The sequence below is a fragment of the Patiria miniata genome, unplaced genomic scaffold (genome assembly GCF_015706575.1).
Source record: "Patiria miniata isolate m_02_andy unplaced genomic scaffold, ASM1570657v1 HiC_scaffold_5, whole genome shotgun sequence".
Taxonomy (NCBI): domain Eukaryota; kingdom Metazoa; phylum Echinodermata; class Asteroidea; order Valvatida; family Asterinidae; genus Patiria; species Patiria miniata.
The window spans coordinates 6,088,917-6,109,969 of NW_024037072.1; the positions used below are offsets into that span (position 1 = coordinate 6,088,917).

Below are 21,053 nucleotides of genomic sequence, written 5' to 3' on the forward strand. Positions count from 1 at the left end.
TATTTCAAAATCTCCATTTCTATTTTAATCTACCACTAGTGTTTGCTACCATATTTTTTTTTTATATATATATATATATCAATATCTGCTGGAGACAAAATTTTGTACCTTTACAAATTTGGTCCTATATCCATTCCAGTTTAATTCACAAGTATGTTTTACACATAATGTTTATATAACAGCTCAAAAATGTTTACGTATATTTCACTTATTTATACACTTGCACATTTGAGAATATTAAAAGCAAATCAGATTTATTGCCAGAAACAACTGTCTTTGAGTATCTCTGATTACCCAAAAAGTGATTGTCCAAATTTGTCAATTTTTTTTGTGACATGGATTTTAAATCACAACTTTTTTTCTCAGTCAATCGAACACGACCGATCATTCCGCAATCACCCCCTTAACTTTCCTGTTTCGCCCCTCCCCGCCCCTAATTTTTGTTAGTGCATAAAATGGTGATTTTATTCCTTTTTTGAATAGTGGTGCCACCCCTCTGAAAGCGCCGGACGAAAATAGAGTTGCGCGCAATTAATTATTCAATGACAACAAAAAACTTGCGCAGCGATTTGATAATGCGATGGTGATGCGCACAAACAGCTGATCTCTGATCTGGTTACGAAATGTAGACGCATATTTCTTGTACTTAATTCATTATGGGGACTTCAAACGCAGTTTCCCAGATCTCAGTTGAAGTGTTTATTGTGACCTAAGAAAAACAACGCAATCTAGGTAAGTTAGAACCATTCGGATTCAATAGTTTGATGGTTGAAACGTGGTATAGAATTTAGAAAGTTGTGGGGAGTGCATCCGGAAGTAAATGTATACAAGGTATGGCAGTGGGGCGCGTATTTCCGACAGCTGTGTACATACAGCGCGGAACATCGAAAGTGTACTTTGTTTAGGACCCCTCCATTTTGGAAAGAATGTTGCAACCTGACGCTGCTTTTTTTCTTCATATATCATCTCAATTAAGGTCAGTCGTTGCAGAAATGATGATAAGCCATGGATCTGGGACTGAGATACTCCTAGAACTATGAGGCTCCACGTAGTGGAGCCTCATAGGTTCAGAAGCCCGCAAAATTGTTGTCAGCACAAAACACTAATTAAGTACAAAAACGTCCATCCCAAGCAGGCCGTTTTCCACAGAACCGCTGCACAGTTTGCCCCTAAACTCCATACAATACCTCATGACATACTCACGTTATGTGCACCCAACAAACATCGGTGAATTCTGTCTGTTTTTCGGCAAAAATGATGAAAAATATGCCCTTTCCGCACTGAGCCAACCTAACACTTGAAACGAGCACGCGTGCAGAATGATCGCAGTCATTTTCGGTTCGATCGCTCGGAGCGCGCCGCGGGGGGTACGTACTTGCACTTGTACGCATGTGCATACTATCGTTCCGCTCTACACGGCCTGCTTGGGATGGACGTTTTTGTACTTAATTAGTGTTTTGTGCTGACAACAATTTTGCGGGCTTCTGAACCTATGAGGCTCCACTACGTGGAGCCTCATAGTTCTAGGAGTAGGACTGAGAAACATTTCCAATTTTGTTTAATTGTTAGGAAATACTTAGAAAATGTTCTTGACTCTCCATAGACTCAGAATCGTACACAACCGCTGAAGTAGCGTAAGGTTGCAACATTCATTCCTCCATTTTGTTGGCGATTTTTTAGTCGAGTGGTAAGACATCTGCACTAGAAAGCAGGAGGTCATGGGTTCGAGTCCCACCCGAGTGATTTTTTCTAACTTTCACTCGGGAGGTAACACACTGAGTATACAGTGTTTAAACGTCAGTGAAGGGCAAAACCTAATTTGATTTATATCACCCCGACGCAAAATTCCATCTTATAATAGTTTATACGGTACCCGCTGCTGCTATGTACATCAGATTCGAACCAGCCAACCGATCCTGTTAGCTCGGTGGTCGAGTGGTAAGACATCTGCACTAGAAAGCAGGAGGTCGTGGGTTCGAGTCCCACCCGAGTGATTTTTTTCTAACTTTCATTCGGGAGGTAACACACTGAGTATATAGGCCCTAGTGTTTAAACGTCGGTGAAGGGCAAAATCTAATTTGATTTAATATTGTTTACTAAAAGAAAGCCGGTGCCGGCCAAATATCCACTGCCGACAAAAGTGCCAATGAAGGGGCTACAGTGGTACTCACGATCTTTTTTTGAGTTGCAAATGGATAGAATTTGATAAGTTTCACGGTGGACCTCCACACTGCCTACATGTAATTTGTAATTAACTTTATTTCATTGCTTTAATTCATTTCTACTCACAAGTTCCAAAAATGAAGAGTTTAGCTCACTCATGAATAAAGTCTATAGATTTTGGTTTCAGAGGGCAAACGTGTGTTTTTATTTTCCATCAAGTGGACTTTGTAGTCTTTCTGAAAGACTGCAAAAGTAGATTGTTTTGATGTCATTGCGGGTGTTTCAAATGTTTTGAAACCCCAGTTTTGAAAGGGTTTTGACTTTTGAGGGTACAAATTACAAAACATTTTGTGGTAATGGGTGCATGTAGTTCCCTCTGTAAAACTAGTTCCCTCTGTAAAACTTCTCTCATTCTTTTACAATGTTTTTTTTCTTCAGATGTTGTGTAGATCAACCATCCCACACAAGTGAGATCACTCTTGGACAATTTAGCCTGTCGCTGCTCGGTTTGCAGACTCCCTCCGTCATGGGATCAGTCAAGTCTCCATCCTCTGAGGTGCAGCAGCTGTTGCAGAGCCAGGCCTCGGTCTTGGACCAGCTGATCCAGGGTGGTGGGCCATTTGACCTGCTGCTTCAGCAGGTTCTGCAGCAACAGGACGGGGGCAGAGGTAAGTCAGCAACTTATGTTAGGGTAGATCATTTGTCATTTGTGCATTTTTGTTTGTTTGAAGCAACAAAAGTGCTCAAAATCTAAAGACGGGTGCTTAATTAAAGGGAATGCATACAACATATTTGCTTTCGCTGTAATTTTCAGAAATGGATTGATTTGGGGGTTGGTATTTTATAGCAGATATTGTTGCACTGACTTGTTTGAAGTTTTGTGTTTGTAGATGCTGGAAAAACCAAGAAACACAATCATGTTCTTGTAGTGTGGTTCCCTGACCCCACTTAAGATGAAACGGAGCAATTTATAGACGTAGGGGAGAGAACCAGGTCAGGGAACCAGTCTAGCTGGCTTGTACCTTTTCATAGATGTGTAATAGATTGCACACAAAATGCGGACTAACTGAATTTGGTAAATTGGGGGGAGAAGTTGAAAAAAGCCAGTTTTTTTCCCAACGCTGGCCAGCGTTGGAAATTGATACAAAAATAAAACTTTTCTTGAAAATTCAGCACACCAGGTGCTATGATTTTACAGGATGCTATAGACTGTCATTCACTAACAGTCCAGTGAGGTATATTGTATTGCATAATAATTTGGTAGTTTTGCAAATGTTGTATATTCCCTTTAACAACTATTAACCTGAATGATGTACATTGACTATTAGCACAGTGAACGATGTACATGTACCGGTCTGTTCCAAAAACCCCCAATGTTATAGGATCTCGATTTCAATTCAAAAGTTGCCGAGTCATGTTTTGAATTTCCACACTATTGTCTCGCCCATCATTATTGAAATCAACACAGCGCGGGTCTACTGTGAACTGAACCAGGTCTGATCAAGCATGGGTCGACATGCCATATTGTTCACATTAACATGACCAATTGTTGACTGCTGTGATACGTTTTATATTTGAACACCTGAGGGGCGCATAATAGTAGTCGGGGCGTTTGCCACGTTTGGTAACACCCCGCCAATTTTGTGACCAAGTTCCGGACCCGCCTCTTTTTTTTGTGTCACTTCCACTGTATGTAACACACCCCCAGCTTTTGTGTGATCGTAGTATCTCTGGTGTGCAGGTACAGAGCTTTCAAAATTAAACAGTCCTGAATCCTCCAATTTCAATACGATTTTGCACACCCCCTAGGGAGTTAGGGTTAAGAAAATCTTACCAGGCCAAGAATTTCAGGTATAATATTATTTTTAACAATTTGGACACCATTCTGTAGGTTGCTCTTGAAGCATTAGACGCCCTTATTCTAAATCTGGCCAAAACTGTGCCTACATGTAGGCGTACACTACGTAGAGGCTTCTATAATGCAGCATGTAAACTCATTATTTTTGTCGGTATCTGATGGAATCAATAAGATTGCAATGTCCTTGCAAAACGGAGAGGAAAATTCTTCTTTTTCAGAAGCTGATCCATGGAGGAATTTCAGAAATGCTTACATGTACATGTACATTGTACATATGTAGGACACATAAGATGGCCCTAAGTTGCAATAAATTTAGTGGACATACTCATCATGTGTGTCTGGTACTGTAAAAGAACAGTTTATTGAAAAACAAATCAAGTTATTATATTGATTACTGAATGCACAGGGGGTCTGTGAATGTTTAGTCTGACAATTAATATTTCTATTCATAGTTATAAGTTGTCAAATTTGTAGCATTGTACCGGTATCTTGCCAATGTGACAATGCAACATCTATCGCACACTTGTCAGCCACACTGAGGTGTGACTCGATCTCCCATAGAAGTTGCACCCAGCCACCTGCTTCAAGTACATGTACATGTGGTCATTAAACCCTCTATCAATCCTCTGAGGCGGTTTTTAGGGGAATTTGCTGGATTGAGGCTGTATGCCTATTATTTAAAGTGCCTGTTGGTTTCAGGTGGACAGGTTCTCCGGCTGTACCTTGCATTGCTTATGTTCAGCCATGCATAAAATTGAGGCCTACAATATGCTGAATATCATTCAAACTTCATCTGGATATCATCGGCACCGCTCCTGTATATCATCCGCACTGCTCCAACGTGTTAAAAGACAATCAAGAGGTTTTGAAGAATTGAGGCAGTGGGCCCCCCTCCACTAAAAAAAAATTCAGGAAATAACAGATGATTTTGGAGGATTGAGGCTGTATCCTATTTTTACATGGAGGCGATTGGTGGATTTTGCAGAATTGAGGATGCATCCTAAATGGGCTAGGGGTTTAGGGTGAAAAACACGTTAAAAAATGACTCTGAAAAAAATTCATCTTTTTGGCCAAATTTTCTCCAACACTGAGCACTAAGCCGTAAAATGACAACAGTTGTTTACCATATTAGTAAGATCCTAAAATGTTTTTTTTCCCCAAGTATTTCAGATTTTTGGCAGCTGGTCTTTTTTTATGTCTCCAAGGTCACACCACAGGTTACAGATATTGGCAGTCGTTTATTTCATTCATTGTTTATGGATGACAGACTTCACAGGTTTACCTGTTAACGCGGTCAATCACATCTCCCTGGGTATTTTGTGAGAAAACCCCCTGAATCCCCCAACGCCATCCATTATGCAGGAAGCATATGGCACATTCTTGTGCAGTAAATGTACAGGAAGACATGTACATGTACTTGAACTTATAGGATGCAAAGGTTATAACTATAAAGCCTACAGTGTCTGGGCTTATATAAATCCTGCATAAGTTCAAAACCTCCTGGAGGATTTTGAAGGATGGAAAGGCTTACACTCTGTGATAGTTTACATGTGCATCAACCATAATGTGCATCAAGTATTTATGAGGCTAACCAGATGCATTTTTTTTTACAGACTGGGCACATAGCCATTCTCGACCAACGGAATTACAGTATCCTAGCACACGATGTAACAATCAATAACAACAATAACAACATCTTTATGTGTACACAGAAAGAGGCACTTTTATTAAGTCTGGTGTAGTATTTGTTGGGTATTATTTTTGTGTTTTCAACATTTCATTTTATTTGGAAAAACATCAACAATTTTGTTGTTGGGTATTATTTTTGTGTCTTCAACATTTCAATGATATGTTTGGAAAAACATCAACAATTTTGTTGTTGTTGTTGTAACATTGACCTTCCGTAGTTTGCCAACCCTTGGTTGGTAAAAAGTGCCGACTACACGGGTTTAAGAAATTTGAGGTGACCAACGTCCTTGGATAGGGCAGTGGGGATGTGCCAAGGAGACAATCGCAGCAATGCCCACAATTCAACTGTCAAAACACACCAGGGTAATGCTGCGGATGAATTGGTGATGCACATCACTGTCTGTTGATTGAAGCAAAGAGGTTTACACTTAGGAAACTGAGTGTTGGAGATGTACTGCCAGTGCCAGTGGGCATGTAGCATTCTGCTTTAACATACTTTGCCAAGTACAAAAATGTACCCATTCATTAGAATAATGTTGTAAGAGCTGGGCAAGACCAGAGGTCAATTTTAAGTAATATTGTAAAGAGTTGTACCGGTAATATACTCTTGACAATGTACTTCCATTAACCAGTTCATGTCGGATGACGTGATATACACGCAATTTGTGGTATTCGGAACTGATGATGGATAACCACGCAACGAGCGAGGGAGCAACCCGCTCGCAGTGAGCGAGGCCGGAAATATCAGGGTGTGCTACCCGCAGATGACAGCCTGAACCCGTCTGACATCGAGGTTCATGTAAACAATCCCGTGCCTGGGTCCGGTCAATCTCAAAATAATCCCGGCGCGAACTGGTTAACAATGAATTATTTAAATCATAGGGCAAGGACCAGGGTACCATGTACATTGTAAATGGATAAACTCTAGCCGAGTGAACCCGTACAGTTTGCACTTAAACATTGTTAATATTTTATGTAGTAAAATGTTGTACTGAAACACGAACAAGAAATATCTTGAGACCAGAAAACACAACATACTGGTACCGGTACATGTATCACACACAGTACATAGCTGTTCTCTTTAAGTTTTTGAAATACATTGTACATTGGATGTCAACATCTTTTAGGCAAATCCTAATTATTTTGCATTAAATAGGCCTACATGGTCCTGCATGGTGTACCGTACATGTTTTTCAATAAAGTCGTAAGACTAAAATTACTGACTTTTCTGGTGAACAGCAAATTCTAGGGTGAAATACCGTATCAATTTTAGTGGCCAGTTATTGAATCTGATAGATCTAATATCCTTCCTCCATGTACAAACATCCGTGTGCATCTAGGCCTTTTTGTACAGTGACCTCTAGTTGGCAAGATTGTATCCAGTTTTAATGAAATTGTCACTTGTGTGTAGTAAATTGACTGCACATCTCAGCAGTGTTTATGACCTGTCAGTGACCTGACAATGTGTCATCACTCTTCTGTTCCTTGCTCTATTATTAAACAGGGTCTGTAGCAGCAGTCTTGCTTATCCAAATCATGCAGTATAGTGTTAACAATTGCACATTTAAATGGGTTCCTCAAGTAAGGTTTGACACGAAATGAAATTTATGGATTATTTTTCTCTCCAGAAAAGGGCGTTTATTGTAGCGCAGGTGCTGAAAATGAGAGGGTTTGGAGCAAAAGGCTCCAGGTTACTGTACATGTAACAATGGATTGAACGTTTTGGTTTATCCTATAAAAGTATTATTTAAGTAGCATTTGTTGTTAGTGTTGCTCATGAATGTTGATTGATCTTTTAATTTGCAGATTATTATGATGTAATTGTCTGAATTTGTTGGGCAGGGTATCTGTTTACATCGACTGGGAAAACAGTTTCCAAGTTGTATTACTGTGTGCCAGTTTTATTTACCGGGGTACTAATGTACCGGTACATGTATTGTACATGTGAACATGTATCAGTTGGTACATGTACTTGTAACATTGGAAGGCTGTATTTGATATCAAAGATCATTTTCCTACGTGATACGGTACATGTACCCGGTACATGTACATAAAATGAAACTGTACGTACTGACGCGGTATACAACGAACAACTACCAGTACATGATGTGTACTGTACGTACAGTTTACAACATGCATCCATAAATATTATCAACCATACTGTACACGTATACATTGTACATGTGTATACATGTACGTAACTGCAGAATTCAGACATGTACATGTAGATGTACATGAAAAATGTACAAAATCAGTCACTTTAACCATAGAGGAAGAATACATACATGTACTGTACTTGAAGCTCTTCATTACTGGATAATGTTTAGGGTGTACATGTACATGTACACACGCATGTAAATTCAAACTTGTACACTACAAATGAAGTCAATTCAATTGTACATGTAAGCGACAAGAATTTCCTTTAATTCATCACTAATACAAGTGAGTTAACGTAATACATATAATTTTAAGATCAATTAAAATGTGCCTACTGTTGGATGTTTCTGGACTAAAAATTGTTTTGTCCTGGAAAAATGACTAGATGATTATTTAATATTTTGTACAGATTATTAAATGTAATGCTAATCTGCTTTAAATCAAAAATAATGAATGCATGTTTGTGTACATTCATGAACATTGAACATTGCCTGTGTTAATTGCATGTACCGGTATTTTTTACAGTGTTGTTTCAACAACAATATTTTAGTTTAATTGTTGTAGAGAAGTTTGAATTGTCATTATTTGTATATATATCCTTATTATTTGTGGCTACTCCCTTCATTGAAGGTTAACCTGGTACATTGTAATGTACGTGTACATGTTCACGTACATTACCCTACAAATTTCCTGTGTGAATTAAGTTGTGACATTCGTGTGAACCCTTTCGTGTTGTGTTATGAATGAGCCACTCCTGAAAAGAATATTGTTTGGTAGTCTTCTGCAAAATAATTTGAACAGTCTAATGTCTTGTCAACCATGTGTTTTTTTCGTACAAATGTAATTGTTTATTGTGTTCTGTTACATGTTATCTGTTTTATAGATTAGGCCAAGCAAAAAAATAAAGTTTCTCGGTCTGGCTTTTTTTTTTAAAGGAAGGAGTTGGCTCTTTTTTTCTTCTTAAGTTGGTGGATTTTCCAAGATGGCAGATGAAATCTTCAATTTTCTTGACTCTTTTGCTGATACTTTTGTGTGAGAAGGAGCAGTCACCCTTCCTACGAGATTTTGAACTTGCATGTTTTATTTTGCTGGAAAATAAACAGACAATTGTATTGCAAAAGAGAGGGAGTGGGGGCAGGAAAAAGGAAGTTTGCGAGAAACTGGCTTATTTTTTTAATTGCCTTATAATAACTCTGTACATGAATGGTAGGCATGTACATACTTTTTGAGCCCTGGCAACAGAGCTTCTACAAGTCACTGTGGTGTCTGTCGGTTGGTCCCCCCCCCCCCAAAAAAAAAAGAATTGACCAAAAACGATCCCCCTAAGTGACCCATAAAACTGTAAACTTGTACCAAATTATAACTGTCAACAAAAGATGCAAACAAAATACATTAAGTACTTGACAATTGTTTAGTCACTTTGGTGTCCGTCGGTCGGTCCCTCAAAAAAGTTGACCAAAAACGAACCCCCTAACTCACCCATAAAACTGTAAGTTCCAAATTGTAGGCCTAACTGTCCAAAAAAAAAATAGCAAACAAAATACATTAAATGCCTTGGCTCTGGCTTAGGGCCCTGGGTCTCAAGGGGGGATTGACCAAATGTATGGTGTTCTATATGTGCCATCGGCGTTGCATTTTTTCAGCTCTGACAGGCATCGTTTTGATCAATTTCATGTAAGACTTGAAAGTTATGTACACGTACATATTTGTCTCATATTTTGAGTGCCTGCCCACGTCACAGTTTTGATCATGACAATACTTTTGACCACGGAGGCATGTCTCAGCTGGGAATTACATGTAGCAACATTTGACCGACACAAAATGAAAGATCCTAATTTCTGACAGGTATTCCCAAAGCACATTAGTCAGTGCTAGGCACAATTTCCATCGTCTAGTTTAATTCCTCTTGCTGAACATGTACTGGAAATGACAGGTACCTCGTTCACATACGAAATGTACCAAACTTGTACTAAACACCATACAATGTACGACCATCCACTATGAGCACACTCATTTGCAAAAGGAGGATTGTCCCATTAAAAAACGGCTCCCGCATCTTAGTGACGGGCCACGGCCTCGCGCCTAAGGTTCCAAGTCTGAAATAGAAGCAGAGCACGCGTCCCTATACTCCCCACGGAAGGCACTTCCCCCCCCCCCCTCCCTGCGGCCCAACGTCAGATATTACCGTGGAGAATATTGTATGGCTGTTTTGTTGGCCCTTCCTTCCGTCCATCGCATTTTCAGAGTGTACGATGACACAAACCTGTAGATATCCGATACCAAAGCTTGTTGCTTTTCTGCAGATCAGGTTTTCACTGATTATCAGATTTTTGCATTTTTTAGGGGGCTGTTAATTTTCTGCGTGAGGAGCTTAAAGGACATATTAGAACTTGAAATCTCTGAATATGCAAGTTTCCAGACCTTTTGAAGTACCGGTACCTCATTTGCAAGATGTACACACAACACATAGTAAAATAAAAAAATAACATAAAATGTAAAATATATTATAAATACAGAATATTATACAAATATTGAATGCTTCGAGTGGTGTAGTAAAACTAGCCTCCCGAGGTGATCCATGGACCAGGCGAAGCCGAGGGAAAATAGAATGGTCCATGGATCACCGAGGGAGGCTAGTTTTACTTCACCACGAGATAAAGCATTCAATACATGTATTTGTTTTATAACACTTCACCCACAGATTCTGCTTGATTTTAATATTTTAAATTATTTAAATCTGAACACAGTTGAAATAAACTTCAAGTTCAATACAAAATTGGTGGAAAATGTATTTCTCTCTTAAAAACTACCCCTTCACGAAATGTTTGAACCCAAGTCTGCGGCGCGCTCTCTTTGGAATAATACGCGCAACGCGCACACCAGCATGCATTTGCACACAAATACCGCGCCGTGGAAATAGTACTTTGGTTGCTAATGGTATAGTACTTTGGTTGCTATGCGCATAGTACTTTTGGCCGTGCACAGAAAGATAGCAAAATTAGAAAGTAACATGTGACTCGCTCTCGGCCAATCAAGACACAGAATCTGTGGGTGAGGTGTTATAAACCTGTTTCTCTCACACACGATAGTAAAAAAAAAAGGAATCATATTCGGTACTTCATACTGGGTGTGTATTTGGCCAAACTCAACAGACTGTATCTGTATTGTAATTTTCCACGGGAAAAGTGTTTGATATCGACCTTTGTACACGGCAACTGAACACAATTATTTTATCGATTGTTCAGGAAAACATGACATCACCATTTAGAAATTTTGTGAGCACAAGCTCAAAGCAATGTTTGTGTTTTTCCATTTCCGTATGGCCGTTGCACGTAAATGGGTATGTGAATTACATGTACATGAATGCACTTTCCTATACAGTTTTGTACCGGTACCTTTAAAAACAAGTTTGTCCTGAAGTGTTTGAATTGTGAATTACCAAACTAAATTGGATAATTTTTTTTTTGAAATTAGGGAGATGCACTGCTTAAATTCAATTTATTTGTGTCATTTGCGATGCATTTTTGACATGATTTCATTTCCCATTGCACGCACAGAAAGGTCATCCACATCTGCGTGCATGCCTTATGACTACACTATGTAAAGTGACTTTTTCAGGATTATAAATAAAATGTTTGGGGTATATTCTGAACATTTAATTCTTGTTATTTTTGAGGATGTTCACAGTACTAAGTCTGGTTTTCAATATGAAATTTCTTCAAATCATGCAATTTTAATTCTTAGTCTCTTTCCCCTGCTGACTTGCATGTAAATGTAATATTTTTGTCTCTAACATACTTTTTTGTAAAATTATGTCTATGGATGGCAAAATCAATATGGTTTTGTACTTTCAAGAAAATACCCTCGGTGGAAAGGATCAGCATATTGCTTATTACCAAATCAGAAAGTGCATAATGTCCACATATTAATGAACTATGTACAATGTAGTTTGTTTTAATTTACAAAATACTGGTGCATGTCTTCAGAGTGTATGTACATTTGTACACATACATGTAACTGTATCCACATTTGGTACCCTTGTTATTCAAAAGTTAAAAATGCAAATGTTCCTTCTTTCTTTAAAAAAAATCTGTTTCAAATGAAATTTGCATAAATGTGATCTATAGGGCTGTTCAGTTTCAAATAAGTTAATATTCGACTATTCGAAACTGCGTTTAACCGAATATTTAAATATTTCAAACTCGGCAATCAAGTTCTATATCATATGCGGCAGCTGCAGGTGCATGCCGCACCAGTCAAAAGTTGCACGCAAAGCGCGCCAGTTAAAATATGCGTGCTGCGCAGTGATCGATATTATAGGCCGCTAGAGTGTTTTCCAGTTAGGCATTTTGTAACTGTCAAGGCGTTAAAGGAGGGGACAATGACCCGCCTTAGACAAACAAGTTATGGTCGACAAAAAAAGTGGCATCTGACAATAAAGAGCAACAACTTTATGATTAACATAACATTGCAGTCTTGCGTGTACATGTACGTGGCTAATTTTTAGTTTTACCCAAATATATTCCAACCAGCAAAATGCTTTTCCAATATTTAGTTGATGATCGAATATTTGAATATTCGGTGTATGCCGGACAACTCTAGTGTTCTATATTTTGGGTGTATCACGAACATGTACAACATGTGTAAACTAAAAAGATATTTTTTTCCCCATTACATGTGTACATTCTATGTACAGTACCTTGATGTACAGTGTTGTACGGATTAATTAGACAAGTGATAAGTTGTAACAGAACACATGAATTCATGTTTTTCTGTATACATGTAGTGTGGCAGTGGACTTCATAAATAGAGCAAGGAACAGAGCACTAGCCACTGACCATGCTGACAGGTGTCACGTATGATCAGTGCTGCTCAGAATACCTGTATCTGTTTTGATGCCTGTTTTTGTAATGAACTGTAGAATCCAGTGAAAATGTACTTACTTACTGCATTGTGAAGTTTCTCTTATGTGTTATTTAACCTTTTGTTGTCTTCTTGCAAGAAGCAAGGATACATTTGATTGTGCTACTCGTGTGCAAACCCATCTTTACATTCTTTTGCTTCAGGACTGTCACTTCTGCCTCATTAATTCTTTTATTATAAAAAAAGGTTTTGGTCATCAAGGGAAAACCAAGAAAGTCTGAGGGAAACTGTCCTTGAAACAGAAGGCTATGAAATGTACATGCACATGTGTAAATGTGCATCTGAAGCCAACTTACATTGTACATTTACATACGTACATGTACTGTACATAGCTAAAATTAATTGAGAAAAAAAACGAAAAGGTAATTAACAAAACCTTTAAAACTTTGCCACAAGCAAGCTTACCAGAAGAATACATGTACATGTTTACACATGTACATTGTACATATGTATGTATGTACACATGTAGTTTGCATGTTATTGCGTTCTGCCCTTGTTTTGCGTACATTTTGTCACACTTTTATACACAGTGTATACCTTTATTCTTAACAACCCCACCAACCCTCCCATATTCCCATGGCCATAACAATGCATTCATTTTATTTCCCCAATGGAAATGTAGTCTCCATATCTCGGTGTCTTTAATAGAATTGCGTGAATTCAATTTTCCAATGGATTTGAGGAAAAGCCTTTCTTTGCAAGCCACCAATGTGTACATGCCGGTGGGCTGGGGATATTCGATTCCTGAAACAACAACCAAGCGTTTTAATGCAAGGCCCTAGATTCTTCCCTGGATGACTTAAATTTATGTATTTCCTCATGTTTGCAGATGTGCAACGTTTACGACGCCTAAAGTAAAATGATGTTCAAATAAGCCTGAATTTGCACATGTATCAAGTTTCAATTGCGTGTGAACTGTCCATTGTTTCTTTATTTTATCCAATTTCAGTCTGTTTTCAGATGGTTTTTGGTCATTATTTTATACTCTGTGAAGTGACTCGTAGTAGCTGTAAGAAAGAAATATGGCTGTGGGAAGGGTTTTGAGAAGCATCAGTATGCTCTGACTGTCATCAGGAGAATACCACGGTTACTCGCGTTACTTTTTTGATGTACTTGTGAGTTTCCTTGGGCTGTAATTACCTTACTGATAGAGTAGACCTAGACCTACCTAAGCACCAAATATGACATCCAGAAAAATGTGTTATGTATGATCAATGAGACGCACAAAATCGGTTACTCACGGTACATTTTCATAACGTGAGTAACCGATTTTGTGCGTCTTGTTTATCGTACAGAACACATTTTTCTGGATGTCATCTTTGGTGCTTACATGTAGGTAGGTCTAGGTCTACTCTATCTACCATGGGGATAACAGTTATTAAACCTTTTTCAGTAAGGTAATTATAGCCCAAGGAAACTCAAAAGTACATCAAAAATGTAACGTGAGTAACCGATGAATTGCCCATCAGGAGAATACCAAAATGATGGTACAACCCTCCTACTGTTTAATCAGTCACAAACCGTCAAAACTTCCATCCACTTCCCCTGCCATGCCTTTTACACAGGCTAGTCACAAACTGTCAGATCACATTTCCAGCAAGCACACTGACTAGTCCAATTCAGTCAACAGACAAAAGCAAGGAAGCTAGTGGCACAGCTGGCTTATCAATCACCTACATTGTGCACAGTCAAAGCACAGCTGTATCAAGTTACATAAATAGTCACAGCCAGTCAATCCTGCTTTATGTAGGCAGGGAGCTCTTAACTGTTGAAAACAGTCATTTGATTGATTTTGACTGAAAGGACAACTTGGCACAGAGGGAGGATTAAGTAATTTAAAAAAAAATTGATATTTATCTTTTTACTCTTTACTAAATACAGGATTTTCCAAATTTGATAGGATTGAGTTTTAATTTGTTTGGTATATTGTCTGATTCTGCCAATGCAGAGCAAAGCACAGACGTCTCCAAACAACAACTGAAGGCTTCGGACTCTCTCCTGTGTGATGTCATCAAGAGAATGGGGGCGGAGCTAGAGGGGGGTTCCTCGCAGTGCGGCCTGCAGGAAACAGAACTTGAGGTGCGTATATCGGTGTTCTAGTCAAGTCCGTCACGAGTCATCACAAGTCATATCAAGTCCATCACAAGTCATCACAAGTCAATCACAAGTCAATCACAAGTCATTCACAAGTCAATCACAAGTCATCACAAGTCATCACAAGTCCATCACAAGTCCTTCAAAATCCTCTTTGCCAAAGTGGAGGAATTTGGAGGATTGAGGTTACTTGGCAAAAATGCATACTGATTTCATAGGATGCACTTTGTCAAGGTCTTGGGCTGGACCTTGTGTTGTTTTTGCTCAGCCATGCATAAATATACATGTAGGCCTGGATTATACTTGAAATCCTCCGTACTACAGGATGTCACTGGCTCTGCCTCAACATATTGAAAGCCACTGCCTCAGAATTTTGCAGGATTCAGGCAGTGGTCACCCCTCCACAGACCATATTCAAGAAATAATGGAGGAATTTGCAGGATTGATGCTATATGCTGTTTTTTTCATGAGGCCAATTGGAGGATTTTGCAGGATTGAGGCTGTATCCTAGCAAAAAGGCCTAGGGAGTTAGAGTGATCTTGAATCTGTGAATCTTTAAAAAAAAAAAAAAAAAAAAAAAAGGCCTAACATTTTAATCCTAGCAGAATTTTTGTCAAAAGCAAAAAAAAAATGAAGATGATTGTGAGTGCACATCACTACTGTAGTGCAATATTTGAATTTATTTAAATGTTCAACCTTTTCTTCAAAGTTTGCACTAGTGCTTAAAATCAAGTTATTGAATTCATTAGATTCAACCAGCTTGAAAAAACTGATAATTTTCCTCTGTAGAAAACTGTAAAACAACCCCACCAAAACAATTCAATTTAGAGAATAAAGTGTCCTCAGTCTGTTACAGTTTAGCCAAGCCTCTTTGAATTTGAAAATTTTTTTGTAACATTCTGATTTTGGTCTTCTGACAATTATTGTAAATTCAAAGGAGCTTTTAGCTGTAGTTCCCCTCTTCTGAAACCACATTCAGTGACATTTAAGACAACTAGCTTATTTAGGTATTCAAAGTTGTCCGGGCTATTTCTGGGATTTTGAGTGGGCTTCAAGTGGATTTCGATGAAACATGCCCTCCTGGAGTTAAACATGTTCCGCTCAATAGCATCAAGCCCAGGGATAACAATACAAGAATGCCAAAGGATTAAGGATTAAGGAGTGATTAAAGGATCAGACAGTTAAACCAACAGTGGGGAGGATTTAAAAAAAAAAGAGGACGGCACTTGACAGTTAAACCTACTTGAACAGATGTGGCCTGAATACAAATGTACATTAATTAAGCATTCTGTTTTGCTTGGAGGTGGATATATATTGTGTGTGGAGTTAAAGGATTTTCTGTATAAGGGTACAGGATTAATATTCTTAGAAGGGATAAGAGATGATATCAGGGATGTTCAGCACATGTGCATCGTGAAAAAGGCCAAAAGGTTAATAAACATGTTTTGCTAGACATGACTGCAATCATTATCAAAGCTCCATGTAAGGCCAAGTAAAAATAATAAGTAGTTTCTTGTCTGGCCCTTTTGAAAAAAATGAAGGAGGAGGTCACTTTTTCCCCCTTCCCCCCTTTTTTCCCTGCAGATGGCAGATTTTCCAAGATGGCGGATTGATTCTTCAATTGTCTCGACTATGTTGCTGATACAGAACATTGTCCAAAGGAGCCATAACCCTTTCTACATACATTTAGCTACAATGTTGTTGGAATGTTAAAGACAAAATTTGACAATATATGTACAAAATATGTTGCAAACGTATGATTAAAAAAAAAAAAAAGCGCTGGGAAAAAAAGAAGCGGGCGGGGACAAGAAACTGGTTTATTTTTTACTTGGCCTACATGTAAGTGTGCTTTGAAAAGAGTAGTGTTGACTGAGGTCCAATTTGAAGTTCTGCGTCGTCTTTTGTACAACATTTAGTTTAAAAAAAAATTGCCTCTGTTCAGTTTTACATGGTTTTGTAAAGGTCATCAGACTTTGTACAAGTTATTCCAAGGTGTGCGCAGACTGTTTGAAAGAAATATTGATTCCCCCCCCCCAGAAATTTAGCGCCAACAATGTTCTCTTTCATCTCTTGGTGTTTGTTCTGCAACATGTTATGAAATAATTCTAAGAATTAGAGGCTGACAAACAAGTTTGAACACAAAATTGCAAATTCCAAACTTAATGGCTACAGCTGGTATACTTGTAATTTTTGTTGTTGCTAATTTGAAACTCAGGAGGAAATTATTTCTAGACAAATATTTTTCGCAGCTGAGGATTATTAAACTGTTTGCGTCATCGAGCAGCAACATTTAATTGAGTCAATTCATGAACAAAGCTACATGTGCTTGGCATTTATGTATACATTTATTTTGATTATTTTATACCTGTAAAAGAACCTGAGATGCTAGATCAATAGATTATAGTAACACCTGTCACATTTCATGTGCACAAGTGGTAAACCAATTACCGGTACTTGGGATGACAACCCTTCACATTGTACATTTCTACATAATCAGGGGTGTGAGATCTCAGGATTTGTCCAGATTTAAGAATTTTTTTGTCCGGATTTTTTCCGATTTCAAGAATTTCAAACAATCCCTTTTGAAATCTGGAATTCTTGAGGTTTTACTGTAAAGATGTTTTTACCTATAAAGGTTTATGTTTGACAAAAGAAACAGGTAGGCCTATTTAAACAATCCCTTTTGAAATTTGGAATTCTTGAGGTTTTACCGTAAAGATGTTTTTACCTATAAAGGTTTATGTTTGACAAAAGAAACAGGTAGGCCTATTTATTAAGGGGTGGCTTTAGGCAAATACATCATACATTGTACCATTGACCCTACGCTGCTCTTGGGCTTTCAGTGACCCTCAAACCCTCTGGTGATTATTTTGTGGATTTTCATTTTTCGTCAGTCTCACCCCAGACATCATGTATGTACATCTACACGAACATTTGCAAATGTGTTATTTGTGTAAAGATCTGGTGAAACGGCTGTTGCCACTTTTTTTTTTTTTTTAAACATCACATAAGAGTCAAAATGGCATAAAGCTTCCGATCCGTGTATAAAAATGTCAATGTGTTGAGGGCAAACTTTTTATAAGTGTTTTTTTGTTGTTCAATGTTTGTTTGTTTTTCACTCCATGATTCTTATAGGTTTGTCTGGTCTCCCGCATGGAGCAAGTCCTTGAGGCGTGCATCCTGAGGCTGAGGGGCAAAATCTGCTCCCTGGAGGCTCTGACTGCTCTCTCAATGGTCTTCTCTCCTAGCATCAGGTACATCAAAAAACCCTGCCCTGACTTTATTGATTTATTTTAACCAGGCACCATAGCGCTTTACTTATGTGTGGCCCACAACTTGGATAGTGATGTGAGCAGATTGGCTGATTTAATAGGCAAGACCCCGCCTCTTGACCTCTTAGATTTTGACCAATCAGCGGGCGCTTTCTGTATTGGGTCTTTGGTCATTCACCCGCTGCGCGTCATAGACAATGGATTAAAAAAGACCCCACATCACACGCTCTGTATCATGTTACGCGATAATGCGCCAGGCTGTTGTTGCATTTATAATAATAATAATAATTTAAATTTATAATGCGACTTTTGCATATAACTGATCAAAAGTGCATTACAGAATCAACAATAAATGTAAAGTACGTCATTACAAAACACTGCATTCGAATTGACCAATCTACCATTTAGTCCTGATTTAGGAGTGAAATGACGTCACAATTTATTAAAGTCGACTCCGATTGGCTGGCGCGCGGCTTGCATATGTCTAGACATATCAGACGTTATACAGGAGTCTTGCTCCGTGGATAACGGGTGATACTCAGACTACAACTTGGACCGTACAAATGTCACTTCTGCCAAATGTATGGCTGCATTAGCGACCAACTGGAGGCAGCATCATAGGGCTCACAATGCAGGCCTTACAGGGGGAAAAAAATCTTTGAATTCAAAATCTTTTGATTTCGTGAAAAGTTTTACTAAGAATTCTTTGAACACGTTGGAAATTTAGCAAGAAATTGGTGACTTTGATAAAATTTTCAAAAATACCTTGATTATTAATTGGTGAGAGTGGGTTGCTGAATCAGTGAACATGTCCATGTAGTTTTCTTGTTATAGTAGTAACCCAACCTTGCTAGTAAGTTACGTGCATATACTCAAGATCTTGTTCAAAGAAAATTTGTGAACATCACTTCCTCAGTAAGCTGAAGCAATTAAGAAAGTTATTTAAATCCTGTTTACATACGGTACAATGTGAGCTTTGAACTTAAGGGGCCTATGCAATGTAATTTTATTTATGCAATCCTTGAAAATGCACCTTTGTGTCCCATCTAACCTTATTTTCAAGTTTCGTTTTGCCATTTTCAAGGGTATTTCGGCTGTTATCATGAGCAAAAGTGTGATGTCATTTCAGGCAGAAACCTCCAAGTTAAGCTGTTTCAGCACTAAAACATGCCAGAATTTTGGATGTTTCGCTGTCGTAAATTTACTTTTCTTTGGTGATTCGTTGTTGTGTTGGTACATGGCATGTAAGCTAATGAGCAAACTTTTCTCAAAAATGTTTTCAATGAGCAAATTGTTGGGTTCACAGTTTGAACAGAAAACCCCCTAAACTGAACAGTGTCTGCCTGAAATGACATTACAGCAGCAGCACCCCAGTTTTCCGGAAAAGCATGGAATTTTTAAAAAATGTTTCAAGAAGTGCCATTTTTTAATAAAATTAACCAAAAAGGGATGCCAAATAGTTTTCATACATTTTAAGAAGAGTAGAAAGTTGCACAAAATGTGTTCCTAAGAATAATTCATCTCATGGACCCTTAAGCCATGAGGAATAGAACTTTATCAAAATCTTTAAGTGGTTAATAAACTCCACTAGAGCATTTTTTCCTTTTTTCCCTTCCTTTTTCCAGCTTCAACAGAACAGAAACATGGTCTTCTCGATCAGTCTACTCCAAGGTAACGGTCATAAAGGGGAAAGTTTTAAACTGTTAGACCTTTTGACTTGATATCTACTATTCTTAGCATCCTTGTGGATTGAAGGAAATAATTATAAATAGTCAGGAAGTGTCCACAATGCATGCTGGTCTAGCTTAACGTTCAGAATCCCTTAAAAAATGTCATTCATAGTTTTATCTTTCATTTACTGTGATGGTGTAGATCTTATGTGTAAAAGTAATCTTAGAAGCTAGTCAGTTGTTGTTATTCAAAGACTGTGTTGATTCCAAGCGATACAAAAGCATTGCCCTCGAAGACCTTTTTACCAACTTTCTTTGTGAGGTCTTGTGTATCGTTGTGGCTCCATAATTTGTAAAAGTTATGGATCCAGTTTGCAACACAAGTATACCCCAAACCCCAACACCAAACTCTTTGGACGAAATTGGGAAATAAGGTCTGTGAAAAGCAAGGCCAAAAAAAAAATAGTTCTGCTTCTGGTTACCCTTTCTACCCTATTTCGACAGCCCTTACCCTAATTTTTTTGGGGAAAATGAGGGGAAAAAAACTAACACCATAAATTACCGTACTACCTTTTACCCTTGACTACACGCAAAAACTTCCATATGATCGTACACACAAAAAATTGCCCCCCCCCCAAAAAAATTCCCTGCCTACCTACCCTATTTCCAAATGCCATGTAATCGGAAGCAGAACTGGTATTTTTTTTGGGGGGGGGGGCCTAATCTGACTGGCTAATACAGTCCTGTATCCATCCAAAACATTCAAACCAGGCGTTTAGAATTTCTGGAGGTTTCAGGGTAAAGTCAAAACACCATGCATGAATGTACCAGTCTGACTGTCTTTAGGTCAAGTGTAATGGGGCATGAAAACAAAAGTTTGACCGTAGAGAGTTATAGGCGGGGCCACGCAAGCTGTAGACTGACATTTTACGATTGAGAGTTGAGCATTTTTTTAGACTCATTTACCAGTTTGGATGATGCAAGGTTTGTGGTGTATGAATGTGTGTACAAAGGCAACAAGTGTCACAGGCAATCGTTGTGGAAAATGAGTCATTGTTATTGTCCAGTTAAAACTTCATCGGCAGCTGTATTCTATCGTGAAAAACATGTTTAGTGATTCTTTGTGCAGTCACGTCGTAAACATCAAACACATCCACAGTTGAATGATTTCAAATAGAAAAAACTAGTAAAAACTAGTTCACTAGTAAACAGTGTGTTTTGTGTCTG

General features: G+C 38.3%; 1 protein-coding gene across 2 annotated transcripts in view; it reads left to right on the forward strand.

Moving 5' to 3' along the window:
- Positions 1–550: 550 nt before the first annotated feature.
- The window catches only part of LOC119741129, a 33,093-nt gene continuing 12,590 nt past the window's right edge, over positions 551–21,053 (forward strand). For both annotated transcript variants that reach the window (XR_005272719.1, XM_038216820.1), the window contains exons 1-5: positions 551–732; positions 2,602–2,831; positions 14,739–14,869; positions 18,020–18,138; positions 19,782–19,827. Coding sequence is in view for 1 of the 2 variants with exons in the window: in XM_038216820.1 (XP_038072748.1) it covers positions 2,690–2,831; positions 14,739–14,869; positions 18,020–18,138; positions 19,782–19,827 (438 nt within the window). In the remaining variant the exon portion in view is untranslated. The remainder of the gene's footprint in view (positions 733–2,601; positions 2,832–14,738; positions 14,870–18,019; positions 18,139–19,781; positions 19,828–21,053) is intronic.